This window comes from Sinohyriopsis cumingii, chromosome 1, assembly GCF_028554795.1.
Source record: "Sinohyriopsis cumingii isolate HCF-2022 chromosome 1, ASM2855479v2, whole genome shotgun sequence".
NCBI lineage: Eukaryota > Metazoa > Mollusca > Bivalvia > Unionida > Unionidae > Sinohyriopsis > Sinohyriopsis cumingii.
This window is the reverse complement of record NC_142961.1, coordinates 90,811,816-90,826,942: the sequence shown is the minus strand read 5'-3', so window position 1 is coordinate 90,826,942 and position 15,127 is coordinate 90,811,816. Positions and strand designations below refer to the sequence as shown.

Here is a 15,127-nt window from a genome sequence, read left to right as displayed (position 1 = left end):
AAACTGAGAGCCAACTTCTAAGATCTTTTCAGAAATAACCACTTTAGCGAATCATTCAGTATAACATCTGTTATTTCTGAGGAATAAAGCAATTAGCTGATGTTTAGCAGGTAAATACATGAAATTACAGATTCTAAACCATTACCAATTGATATGCAAATGAATTAATTACTGTGGAGCACGTTATGAATTGATAAATCACCTGTGTATGCATTTTAAGTGATATTACTCTGAATAAATATGATATATTTGGGTCCAGACATCACATACTAATTCTCAACCTGGAAAATTTCTCACTTCTGTGTGATTTGAGAACCTGAAAGAATTGCATGTTTTCAGTTTTTATATATATATATATATATATATATATATATATATATATGATGCAGAGTACAGTCATGTTTTGGGTGCAGCCTTAAAATAAACAAGATAAGAAAAACAATATACCAGGACAACACTGCCATATGAAATCCAATACTGATACATTGATATGTCCACATAGATACACCTTGGTAAACATACACTGTGCATACATTTTTATGTCATTATACCTGTTGGGTCCTCTTCCTCATATTTCAGTCTCATTAATCCTTCCAGCTCTGGGGATAGGGGCTTACTCCAATCAACCTCCTTGATAAAGGCTGGGTGGTTTTCCAACTCCTGTGGAAAAAATTAATGAAGTAAACAAATGCAAAGACCTGTTTATGTAAATCTTGTACCATATAGTATTAATTTATGTATACTTTTATACCCTTTGTGTCAGCTGAGACCAGGAACAACTGTTGCATACAGTTCTTGGTGTTTGTTCAACTTGCACTTTGAAGCCTAAAATGTAAACACTGACCTGCCTCTCTATTATGTGTCAGAAGATCTGGCATGGAAACCATAAAACCCTTGAGCTTAAGAATTTGTTTAACCAATCACAAAATTACATTAATTTTGTAAGGTCATTTATGATTGGCTGAGAATGAAACCTCAATCTCAAGCTCATAGTTTTATGATCTCCAGACCTGATTATACAATTTCAACAGATGAATAACAGTTATATTGTTTTTCAAAGTGGCTAAATCAGTAAAGATGATATATAGCCTATAACTAGAATGTTTTCGGTCCTATCTTGGCGAAACCACTGACAACTAATAACATTCAGTTTGTCAAATTTACAGGAATTGTTGAAATGACACTTATTTGCATCACTTTCAAATATTCTTGCACAAATTTTTTATTGGAATATCTGAAACAATAGATGCTACTATGAAAAAGTTCCCACTGCCAGATTCATACTCAGTGACCAAATTTTACAGTGTGAAGATCCTTCAATGCTGCATCACTTAGCTGGTTATTCTGACATGCTGACATGTGAGTGAAGACAAATAACAGTCATAGCTACATGAAATCAACTGACTTTTAGCATATTCTTTTGTTGGTCTCCATTGGCAAAGCATCAAAAGTGATGCCATGTCTGGTTAGAAACCCCCAATATTTCATTAAAAACACAAACAAAAATTGTTATACTGATCATGAAAACAAATGAATAGCATCAATCACAATTAGAAAATAAGCAGATAAACAAAAAACATTCTTAAACGATTTATCTATAAGAAACGATTTGCTTTCAAAGCTAGCTCTTTTTTATGTGCAAAGACTTAAGATTAGCCTGCTGTCAGACCTAATCTGTTTCTCCATGCATTTCAAGTGTTACATGCCATTGCCACATTTTTCAGGTCTTTGTCTCACAGATAAGCCTACTATATTACTTACTAACCATAATTAATCTGTTGCATTGTGTCAGAAATTCAGTAGTCAAACTATAGTTCCAAATTTGAAGTGAGTTTGTTTTATGGGGGTTGTTTATAGCATAAAATTCAAATTTAGGATTGAAAATTTGCTTTGGTGTTTGAATTTGAGGGGATTTGGTTTAGTGGGGAAAAATATGACAATATTAAAGAAGGAAAAAATTAGAAACTCCCAAAATATTTTAGTTGTGAGTTTTGCAAAATTTCGCTATATATATAATTTATTTCTCAAGAATACAAAGTGAAAATGAGAAAAATAAACTTATGGTATTGCGAATTAAATCCCAAAATAATCCAAGAATTACAGACACATATCCTAATAATTAAAAGTCCTGATTAAAATTCAGTAAAAGTCCTGAAGAAATCCAAAACTAAAGATGATGACATGTCTGTGATAGTTATAGCTTATGGAGTGCTGATGTGTCAAAAGTCTTTGGTTGAATCACAGTAATATAATTCAGGTTCAGTATAAATTCCAGTGAATGTCTCTATCCAAGAATCTGATCAAAGCACTTTCGTATTTCCAGAGAAAATAATCACTTGAATTCAATAATTTGAAGAAAATAAATTCAACCCAACTGGTCACAACAAAATACAACTTGAAAGTGCTAGATGTTAGAGCATGACTGACCAAGTCCTCACAATGACAAGATTATATAGTTATCTATTTGATCTCAGGCCACAAATAGCATTATTAAAAAAAAACATTACCTAATGGAAAATAACCTTCTAGAATGATCCTGATGTTTACAAAATCAAAACCATAACCTGTAAAATTCACTTAGGAAAGTCCAAAACCCTGACCCAAATAAACATATTTACTTCATCTATTAATAAAGATCCTGATATTAAGCCCATACACATAGAGAATAATTTAGCTATGTATTAGTGTTTACATAAAATGAAATGAGAAATCTGGTCAAGCAGAAATGAACTCAATTTTGGACAAGATCAAGTCTAGTGTATAATGCTACATTACAATAGCATTTAATGAATTTTTTTTTACAAATCTAACAAACAAACAATTAAAGTAAATATGCATAACAATACATACATATACAGAGTCTTCATTTTTTCAAGGAAAACTATTTCTAATAAAATCTTCTGCATAAAGGTGACTGAAAACAACTGGCTAGGAATTTTTTTAATAATCATTCATGTCATGGTTATTGCTCAAGTTTTAATTTAAAAAAATAGACATAATGAGTCATATTAATGAGGTTTAACTATTGGTGACATGAAAATAAACTGTGACCCACCTATCTCTGTAATCTTAATTAAAAAAACTCTAAGCTTTGATATTACTTTATCGATCTCTTCTGACCTTTATAATCTCATCAATATCCTTTTCTTTATCTGTTTCCTTGTTCTTTTTGGCCTTTTTTGTCTTTTCACTGATGAAGGCTTCCAGATCAGCATCTAGTTTCTCTATTAACTTCTGACGCTCTTCATCACTCATGGATGCTCCTTGCTTATCTGCCATTTTCTGATGTCCTGTTTCTATTTCTACAATGACATCAAAATGTTAAAAATGCACTGCTATGACTTTCTATTATAGCACAATACACATTACAATGGCATCTGAAAATTTCCAAGAACCGGTGTTATTATCCATCACATCTGAGATGTATATAAACATTTACTTACAATGTTCACATAGCCTTCAAATTTAAGTTTACAGAAATACTCTCTTTTCATAAGTAAAAAGAAATTCTTTGATTTCCCTTATATGGACACATTTAAGTAGAGGATGTGATCAAATCCCCATATCACAGTACTTTTCATTCATAAACTTATGCCCAGCACAATGTCAGCAAAGCATCTGCTTCAAAATTTAAACAATACAAGCAGAACTGGTGACACAAATTATGCTGCAAGATAAAGAACTGTTATATAAATTGGGGGGACGGGGGCATTAAAGGTGTATTGTTTCATTGTGGGAAACCCATTATGAGTGTATTGTCAAATGCATGAGTTTCACTTCTTTGTGGGGGACTCATTAAGGTTGTAGTCAAACTCAAGAGGGCCCATTATGGGTGTATTTCATTTGTGGGGCCCCATCATGGAGGTATTGTTAAACTCATGAGATTCATTGCAGTGTAGTATAATGGCTAAGTTAATAAAAACTGTCATCCATTCAAGTTCATAAAGGTGCTATTTGGCATAGAATTATAAGTTTGTGGATGCTGGGTGTTTGTGTGTGCATGTGTGTGTGATTTAGATTTTCTACGAACCTTTAACAATTTTTCAGTCATATCAACACCATGTCTGCAGTGTGTCAGTTTATAGTGATGTCTAGTACTGTGACATCATGCCGCAGACATGTTGCATCATGTCCCACGCAGTCACATTATCCTGACACAAGGCTGACCAGTCCAAACACTGACCTCTTATTGCTGAATGCCAAGTGAGGCAGCTGCTGGTACCATTTTTATAGGTCTTTGGTATGACTCAGCCGGGGTTTGAACCTGTGATCAACTGCATAAAAGGTGGATGCTCTAACCACTTAGGAAATCGGAGCAGTCCATGGGTGTTGGGATTAATAAGAATATCACAAATTGTAATTATTTAATGGATCTACTACAACTTGGGCATACAAAGATCTCAACTAAATTTATTAATTTCATTCTGAATATTTATATTAAATGTGTTGCCTTTACATAACATTACCTGAATTATTATTTATTTTTATTTATTTTGATACCATGCTACTGACAGTTTCTGTATTTCTCAATTGCTCTGGTAATTGAACATTCTCTTTGGAGTAGCTCCTGCTAGAGGTTAACTTGAAATGCCCATCACTTTGACAGACCTACTGATAAGAAATGAAAATAATTCACCATAAGCAATGCCTCGCATGTTGATTACTTATGCAACTGGATAAAAATAATTTACCATAAGCAATGCCTCACATGTTGATTACTTATTCAACTGGATAAAATTAATTCACCATAAGCAATGCCTCGCATGTTGATTACTTATGCAACTGGATAAAAATAATTCGCCATAAGCAATGCCTCACATGTTGATTACTTATTCAACTGGATAAAAATAATTCACCATAAGCAATGCCTCGTATGTTGATTACTTATGCAACTGGATAAAAATAATTCACCATAAGCAATGCCTCACATGTTGATTACTTATGCAATTGGATAAAAATAATTCAGCAAACTGAAACTTTTTGGGGTATAAACATATATTCTAAGTAGTGATGTGATAATATGACGTACTGGCCAAGATGAAAATAATTAGAAATAACAAAGGCCTATTTATATCAGAAGATAAATGTGTAAGGTCTAAAAGGCCTGGATCTCAAAACTTTTTGATGAGTAAACTCAAGCTTGAGCTACAAGGTCAAAATTCAACACTTTTTAAAAAGGAAAAGTACACACAATCACTGTATATTATTGTATTCTTTATTCATAGTTCTGGTTAAAATACTGCTATCATAAAACATGACATTTATATTTAAAGATCACATGTACATGTATTAGCATATCAATTGCAAAATTAACAACTATATTATGTATTTATTCTGTCTGTAAGTTGACTTCACTGATTTTGATTATAATCATTTCTTCCTCTAGTGTTAGAATTTTAGAAGTTCTGCTACTGTTATCAAGGTATTAATGTTGTCAGTGACTGACTGTACTGTAATAACAACTATAGCAGTTATGATCAGCCTTTGGGAAAGTATGGAATATATATCATGTACCAATGAATAAAATCAACCAACTTAATAATGAGTAATCATCCAGAAACAGAATAATTTTATTCTGAGACAACAGCCAAAGGCTTAACTCACTGATGACATATGGATTAACTCTATAAACAAAGGATGCAACTGACAAAGGTAAACAGATGATGGCTTGGTGTGTGGGTTGTACACACTGTAACATCTAAACATGCAACAAACAACACATTCCTATAACAATGATAATTAAATCCAGAAACAATTATCACTTCGTTTTAAAGAAGAAAATAAAGACCTCATTTATCCTAGGCATTATAGATTAACCCTAGAGCAGTGCTGTCCAACCTGCAGCCAACATGCAGCCCGATTTAAATGGCCCGCCAGAGCTCAAGCAGCTATATAGTCGTTGCTTTTTAGTTTTTTGTTTTTCAGTGACCCATGGTGTCAAAAAGGTTTGACAGCACTGCCCTAGAGAAACACAATGTGCTTGACCACCACACTGATCCTCTGTAAAGATTTCTTATTATTACGTTATTAGCATTGTAAGTGTTATAACAAAGGCAAAGAAACAATAAAAACTTCTGTACTGACAATGTACAATTGAAAAATGCAGGTCAAAAGAACCTAAAAACACATCCATTTGTTTTTGTGAGAATTTGAATTTATTACAAAAAAGATATCAGATTTAGTAAAGTCTGACTAAAGCAATATCTATATATAAATACAATGATGCAGTCACACTTGACTATTAAGCAACAGGTGGTGCAAGGTCAAAGATAAAGTAAAGATGGTAGCGATAGGACAGTCAAAAGAGTAATGACAGGAAAGGTAGAAATAAGTAAAAGAGTGTCAGTGTATGTTTTTGTCCCTTCATAATCAGACCAATCTGTCTACCGTAGCAGCGATAAGATAAGGAACATCAACCTGCATAGCCCTGAGAATCACTAGGTCTTACTTGTAGCTGACTCGTTCATTAGAATGTGATTTTGCAAAACTCCTAATTGTGAGATACCAAGTCAGGAGCTTCTGCAATTATTGATGGTAATTTGTTCCAAATACCTACTGTGTGTGGGAAGAAGCTGAACTTGAAACAATCTGTTGATGCTGACTTGAACTGGAACCTATTCCTGTGATTTGCCCTAGCTTGGCTATACACTAGGGTCAGGTATTTACCCTGTGGTATGTCCACTAGATTGTTCACTATCTTGTATAATGTGGTCAGCTGGACCTTGGTTCACCTGGATTCATGTGACTCCCACTAGAGATAGTTCAACATTGCACTGACACTGGAAGTATTATGGTATCTATTATTGGTGAATCTAGCAGCTCTCCTTTGAACCATCTCTATCTTATTTATTAGGTCTTTATTAAGTGGGTTCCACACAGTTGAGCAGTACTCAAAGCCTGGTTGAGCCAGCACGAAATATGCTGCACTTTTTACTTCCTCATTTTTTTTTTGGTGGGTGCGGTGTAGGAACCAAAGTTACCGTTCCCTTTCTTCAATATCTTGTCATGTGCCTTTTCCAAGAGAGGTCTCTGGACAATTCCATCCCAAGATATTTTGTTGCCTGCTCAGTGGCTAGTCTGTGCCCCTTAAGAATACATTCAGACAAGATTGGTGATTTCTTCTAGTAAACTCTTAGGATGATGCATAGTGGAACAACATACCCCAAATTCTTTCACAGAGGACAAGTCAGTTCAGGTCTTCTCAAAGGATCTCATAATTCTTGGGGGTATATATTCCTCAGTAGACTATAGTCATCTGCAAAAAGTCTTGTGTTGGATTTGACACTCACAGGTAGATCACTGAGTAACACCAGGATGAGGATGGGACCCAAAAACACAAATATTTGGGGATGCATCTTGCACTGTAAGACTAATGTGTGCCACAAACCATGTTCAACTTTTTTTATCGCTCCAGTTAAAACTTATGAATACCTTTAAAAGATCATTTTGAGGTATTTTCAATGGTAAGCATGTACAAATATTTGTTTATGTTTGCAAGATATTAATGACATAATATTGGCACTATGGTGACAAATTATATATTCCAACACTGTATTGGTGGCACTCACCAGATAATATGTACTTTTGAGAGAGTGACGTATGTAAGGTGAAGTAGTTCGCATTTAAAACATGCACAGTGGAGAGAATGTTTGCATACCTGTCCTCTATGCTACATTAATGTAATGTGGATGATATTTCTTTTGGATATTGTACTTTTGGATATTTTACATGATTTAAGCACACTGCTAACTAAAATGACTGCTCCCTTGTGTTAAAAAATCAGTCTGAATTAGTCTAAAGTACCCTATACATAGCAGCTATTAAAATAGGGAAAATGAATTTTGCCAGACTAGACAATACCACCTTCTGAAACTGCAATGAATGAATTACCAAATATATAAAATGTAAAAAAAGTTATCAGCTCTTTTTCATACAATTTACCTCTGAAGTTCAGGAAGTGAAAATGACCAAGTAGAGCTAGCACTTTTTTGAAAGGTGCACATTTGAAGTAAGGCCAAACTGTATACTCTATAACCCATAGTACACCCATCAATCATACACCAAAATAAAGGGAATTAAAGGTTCTTTGCATTATACCTAAGATATACAAGGTCTTTTGTAAATAGCCTTTATAACCAGTGAGGAAAGCTGGGGAAATTCTTTTTCTTTAAAATCCTAACCCTATGTAAAATGTGAAACTGTATAGCACCACCTTAAAGAAAATATAAAAAATGTTTGCAATTATTTTTTTTATTTTCATATAATTATGTATGATGTTCTGAATAAAATGGTACATTCATATTAATGTTAAGCATGAAAATAAGCTAATTATGATCATTTTTCTCTTGCTTACATAATTTGCCATGAGGTATGTTTGTGTGAGTAGTGACCTTAATTATGGGGAAATTAGAAGTCTTAGAATATAGGAATAGAGTCAACTTAAATTTAAAACTGTTGCAATAAGTGACAGAAATATATGGTGAAAATGTTTCTTTTCATTTATTTGCAATGAAATTAAAAAATAAATGAAGAGAAAGTGAATTCGCTTCTTCCATATTAAACAATAGGCAAATATTTTACACTTTGACCTTTGACCTTTATGAACCTGATGAGTTACCTCCCTTTCCTAATTGTAAAATTCATTGTTGATATCTCAGAAATAATTCTGGCTAGTTTCATGTTCCTGTCATTCAGCATAACATCGGTTGCTATGTTTACAAAATGTAATGTGCATTCTTAAAATAGCTCACTTTTATCATGGGGGGGAGGCTGGACTTGTTAGAGACTCTGACACTCATAAATACTGTTCTGTGGGGGGAAAGGCAGTAGAATTATTCAAAAGGATTATTTTGATGCTTGCGACTTAAATGTTTCAGCCATATAAACATAATTAAATCATACAAAAATAATACCTATATCTTCTTTATGGTGGTGCTCACCAGATAATATGTACTTTTGAGAGAGTGACGTATGTAAGGTGAAGTAGTTCGCATTTAAAACATGCACAGTGGAGAGAATGTTTGCATACCTCTGTGCTACATTAATGTAATGTGGATGATATTTCTTTTGGATATTGTACTTTTGGATATTTTACATGATTTAAGCACACTGCTAACTAAAATGACTGCTCCCTTGTGTTAAAAAATCAGTCTGAATTAGTCTAAAGTACACTATACATAGCAGCTATTAAAATAGGGAAAATGAATTTTGCCAGACTAGACAATACCAGCTTCTGAAACTGCAATGAATGAATTACCAAATATATAAAATGTAAAAAAAGTTATTGGCTCTTTTTCATACAATTTACCTCTGAAGTTCAGGAAGTGAAAACGACCAAGTAGAGCTAGCACTTTTTTGAAAGGTGCACATTTGAAGTAAGGCCAAGCTGTATACTCTATAACCCATAGTACACCCATCAATCATACACCAAAATAAAGGGAATTAAAGGTTCTTTGCATTATACCTAAGATATACAAGGTCTTTTTTAAATAGCCTTTATAACCAGTGAGGAAAGCCGGGGAAATTCTTTTTCTTTAAAATCCTAACCCTATGTAAAATGCGAAACTGTATAGCGCCACCATTATCGCGGGCTCTATATTATCGCAGCAAATGGGATTTTCCTATTATTTTGGACACGTGATGTCTAGCGGCTGTTTACAGATGTAAAGCTGTAGCCAGTAAGGATGCAAATATCTTACAGCACATTTTCCTCTAAATGTCAAATTTTTTTTAAAGTTTACCTTTTTGTAAAGTGCAAGCATTTACATTGATCATCATATAAAAAACTCCAGTTGAGCTTGCTATAGCTGCACTGGCTTTGATTACAAAATATATTAATTCAGTGTATCATCTGATGTTTGATGATTATAGGTCACATACTGAGGGAAGGTCCTGGATTTTAAAAAGTTGTCACCCAAAAAATCATCAACCTCAATATTTTGTCACCAATTTTCAAAAAATGTCACCAGAGCAAACAGTGAATATTTTTCCAAGTCTATTAATGTAATTGGCAACGAAAATTGAAAAAGAAGGCATAGTTATTATTTTATTGACAACAAGTAATACAGCCATAATATTACAAAATAAATCATTACATAACTGTTTTGCACTACTTCCATGGTATTTGCATCCCGTATCACAGTGAGTACATAGGTATGACTGTTGTCACCTGAAATGAATGCATTATCAAATGTAAAATATCTACTTTCCTGATATCTACAGTCTATCTCCTTTTTTTAATAGAAACATCAGGTATTAAGCAAATCTATAGTATGTATATTACTTTCCAAATAATAGTTTTGTCATTTTAATACTAAAACCCCATGATCGTACATGTACTTTGCAATATAAGTGACGTATAATGCAACCATTGATTTCATGCATTCAGGAAGTAAATGCCCCTCCCTTATGACTAGATTCACAAAGTACATCTCTGTCAACCAGATCAGAAATTTATTTTTGCCACACTTGACATGTTTTGCTTGGAGTGAATTGCTTCCTAAATCCCAAGAATAATCACTGAATGCTGTAGATTTGTTCGACAAGCAAACTAGGATTGCCATTCCCACCAATGAAACTTACACAAGTCAACACCTGGCATTAATGTACCATATATATAAGCATTAATTACCATCATTAAACTAAAAGAGCATATGTGCACCCCCTCAAATAATTCAGAATAAATGTTATTTAGTAAGCAGTGTTATATGCATATACGAGTTAAGAATAAGGAAATAAGGTGGGATATAAAATGTGGGAAATAGTTATCACATGTATGGTAGCCTAAGACCACATTTGAACAGTTAACATAAATTCACACCCATTTTAGACATTGTTAGTTAAAACAAAAAACAGGCATTGTTTATTTGTCAATCAATTTGCTTTCACTCACTATAGAACAGGTGGTTTCTTTTAAGTATGGTGAAGAGGCTTGAGTCTAACCTTAAGCTAGTGTGCAGTTTGGGCACAGCTGACCAGAATATGAAATGGAGGCACGTTGGGGGAGAGGGGGAATAACGCACTCGCAGGGAGAAACGGCATGTCTTTTGAGAATTTCACATGTATTAGACCCCAAAATCTGTGAATATTTAGTAAAAAATGATGCTTAAATGTGCCGCAAAAACTTACCAATGGTAGGTCCCAATCTGCGTGTTTTCGGATTCAATCTCCCAACTTGGTTTTTGAAAAGATTTATTTTTTGCATGACACGCTAGAATAACTGAACAGTATTAACTAAATTTATTCAATCACAATTTGACTTCTTTGGAAATCTTTCCATACATTTGAAACTTCAACAAAGAAGGGGCATTTTTTGTTTGGAATATATTCAGATTTCTTGGAATTATTGGAATTGAAAGGACTTTTAGGAAATAGGAATTCTTTCATCATGCTGTAAGTTAACTTAATTCTTTCCCTCCTGTAGTTTGAGAAATAAATTATTTTCAATTATGCAAAACTTATTTGTTTTGCTATTTCTTGTCGAGTAGTTTAACTTCCAGGAGTCATAACACGGGATTGATGGCAAAAGTAAAAGATCAATGAGCAAAATTGCCATATATTACTTACCCGCCTGGATCCCTGTTTGGTGAAACACTCCATCAAAATATCACAACCAGTTGTAAATGAATTGATGACTTGTGCCTTGATACATATAGCACATAACATCTGCTTTAACTTTGTATCATATCTCAGCCACGGACGCCCAAGTTTGCAGCTGTCGAGAAATTGTTGGGAACTTCTGACCTGTTCATCATGATGTGGTGTTGCACTTGAATCATTACTACCATCACTACATGTAGATGATGTTTGACTGTCAGGCATAACATCAGGTTCAGTGACTGTGTTGTCTAATGAATTTGCACTAAATCCAAATGATGTTAATTTTGTTAATGTACTATTAGGATGAGATGATGAACATGCAATGTCTTACTTAGGTTTACCCATGATAAAGTTACACTGTTGAAAGTACATAATTGACTGAGACTTTTTCCATTTGCTTTGTATTTATACACAGCAATCGGTACTTCCAAGGTAATCAGTTTTCTCTGAAGCTTCTGGAAAACTATTTTATTGGTACATTAAAAAAACCCCAGAAGGATTACCCATCGTTCCATTAATTGTAGCTGGTTCTATTTGCATCTTCTGAGGTCGGTCGATTGTAGGTATAGTCCAGTAGCATGACTGAGTGTATCGCAGCATACACTACTCAGGCCAGATGTCAACATAAGCGGATTAAGATGTAACAATGCAATGTAAAGATGGGTTTGTCAATATGAACAAAGGATTTGTGTAACACAGATTCCAGTGCGTTGTGCATCCAAGTTTATGGCTTCCTTTCGTGGTCCCTTTAAATGTCTCCAATTCAAATCCATGATTGTATGTACAAATTAAACAACTAAAAAAATCACCAGATGGTATATTTTGTTGCCAGTAAGGAAAAAAAAATCACAATTTGTGACATTGGCAAAGCCCAGGACAATCCCTGCTGATGGTGACATACATGTCCTTACAAGGTTAAGGCTGCAATTTCATTGCATGGTAGCCAACATGGACCAAAATTTACAAACTGTTGCTTATGATCATACTTTTCGTACATGAATAAGAATAACACTTAAACTTTCTTAAAATCAGTAATATTTCAGTAATAACCCTTTACCTCATAGAGTGTATGGCTTTTTAGCCCTTCGGTACACATGTAGCAAAGTTACCCAGTGCAGTGCGCTTGTTATAGCTGTGTAATTAATTTTTTATGTGCTTTAAAATCTTGAGATAACTCATTCACCATCAAGTCAGTGAAGCCCTGTGGCCAGCCGACATGCCATTTCTCATACTTGAAATTTACACATTCTTTGTCTGCGTCTACATCACTAAGTCATCTGAATTTGATAATTTATAAAAACTATTTGCTACCTACATCAATATCAGAGCCTATACCTAAGTTATTGAAGCTCTCATAGTTGTGATTCTAATCGTGAAAAGTACTGAACGTAATCCACAACCTCCATTCTGGAGAGCAGAGATATATGACCCAGTTACTTTAAATAGCAGATTTCGACCAGAGCATAAACAGCGACCATGTGATCTGACATAATGATCATCCCCAGCAATGAATGAGGTATCTAATAAGGGGTTTTCACTGAAGGTGGCGCTATGAAAACCAGCTACATATGCCTGATGTTTACAGCAGGCATCAAAAGGCGCTTGTATGTGAATTGGGTAGAGGCGTCGAAAAGCGCTTGTATGTGAATTGGGTAGAGGTGTCCAAAGGTGCTTGTATGGGAATGGAGTAGAGGCATCCAAAGATGCTTGCATGAGGTAAAGGGATAATATTAGTAATAGCTGTTATATATTTACATTTCTTTGCCCATATTGCATTAAAAATTAATAGAAAGTTAAATAATAATTGCATTTAATTTGTAACATTGTTATTCATGGGTTTATATTTTAATTACATTTGTGCGTTCAATTTTATCATTGGATCCTTTCGTTTAATGTGGAAATATTATGCCAGTACAAGCATGGACATTTCTTCTCATAGGTAATTTGTTTTTTTTATGTTTATTATAATACTTGCATGCTAGCATATGTAAGTTAGGCAAATACTCCGATAATATATAACTGTTCCTCCATGGTATGTTAATCTGGGTCACCAATGACTGAAAGGTAAGATCCAAACAACCTCGAGTCTGCAATAAATGTTGTTAATGTACATTGTGATGTGTTTTATTTTGGTGGCAAAAACAGATATTGATTTTGGTAAATTTGGTGCTTATTGCTGGTTACATTGTTGCATAGTGCATTGTTAACTCCTGAAACATACTTACTGTTGAACTACAGACTCGAGGTTGTTTGGTCAATGGTGAAATTCAAGACTATCTGAATGCAAAAAGGCACTTCTATACAGCATTTGTCCAGACGTCAAAATCGGCGAACAAATATTGCATTATCTCCATTATGTCACAAACTGAACGAAGTCTGTCGAGCTGTTTTGAAAACTGAACTATTCTTGATTACGACTGGCTTAAGTTGGAAATTAGCAGACGCAATTCGCATAAACTATCAGTGTTCGAACTTCTGAGGGGTGCGGACTGGTCTTCTTCCCTTGTGCTATATTGTTACAGGTTAGAACCCACATCCCTTGATTCATGGACGGATACTCCAAATTTTCTTTGTAACGAACCCCTGTGAGCAGCCACTATATGCTGTTTTATTTACATTTACGAGCTTCGATTTACAAAGATTTTTTAAACAGGAATATAAAGAGAGAAAGTCATTGAAACTTTATAAATTATAAGTAAGCAGCAATAGCAAAACAGTTTTAATATGTACTGATAAGAACATTATGTACCGCGATAATACAGCGTTGCGGGCCACGCGTCGAAAACTGATTTCTTTGCCAGTAGACTCTACTGTATCGCCGATATATAATGAAAAATCGTCAATATTTTCACAAGGCAACTGTTTGCGATTATTTGTTACGCTTTAAAGGATTTAACGCCACTGAATATTAAATGTAAGCTTAAAACCATTAGGCAAAGGTTAACATGCAACTTACCACTAAATAATATTTAACTCTACCGATAGATACAGGCATCCATTTTAGTCAAGGGATCTCACTCTAACACTGTGTAAATCTTTGAGACCGATCACGAGACCGATTTGGTAGGAAAAGAAAGTGACGAAAAATCATAGGTGGCGATTTACTATTGTAACTTTACAATTTATTTCAGCATGTTTTTCATTAATTCGGCATCATTATGCTGATAATGCATTTTTGTTTCTTCTTAATTTCTTGGACATCATATTCACAACAAATTTCATAAAATCAACATCGTGTTTGTGATAAAATAGATCCTAACATTGTGTTTGTAATAAATAAATAATACTATTGACCTGACACCAGGAATGAGGAAAAATTATCCAAAACTAAGTGTCTAATAATAAAGCAATGTGAATATTTTAAAATTGAAAATAATGTTATGTATAACACACACACACACACACAAACCCATACGTGTTTTTTTATTATCATATATTAAAGATCATTTAAATAACCATTTCTAAATTCTTCCATATTTCTTTATGGCAAAGCTCTTCAGCAGGTCAGGTGATAAATATATGGAATGTA

The 15,127-nt window shown here is 34.0% G+C and overlaps 1 protein-coding gene across 2 annotated transcripts in view; it reads right to left on the bottom strand.

Annotated features, from left to right (window-relative positions):
* LOC149807329 (hsp70/Hsp90 co-chaperone CNS1 homolog) overlaps positions 1-14,638 on the bottom strand; it is a 38,376-nt gene extending 23,738 nt beyond the window's left edge. The window contains exons 1-4 of one of the 2 annotated variants that reach the window (XM_089965426.1): positions 14,555-14,608; positions 4,467-4,611; positions 3,121-3,302; positions 552-660 (exon numbers count right to left, since the gene is read on the bottom strand). In XM_089965426.1, the coding sequence (XP_089821552.1) occupies positions 552-660; positions 3,121-3,279 (268 nt within the window). In that variant the 5' untranslated portion in view covers positions 3,280-3,302; positions 4,467-4,611; positions 14,555-14,608. Of the gene's footprint in view, positions 1-551; positions 661-3,120; positions 3,303-4,466; positions 4,612-14,554 lie in introns of both variants that reach the window. The other variant, XM_089965418.1, reaches the window with a different exon arrangement.
* Between the last annotated feature and the right edge of the window lie 489 nt (positions 14,639-15,127).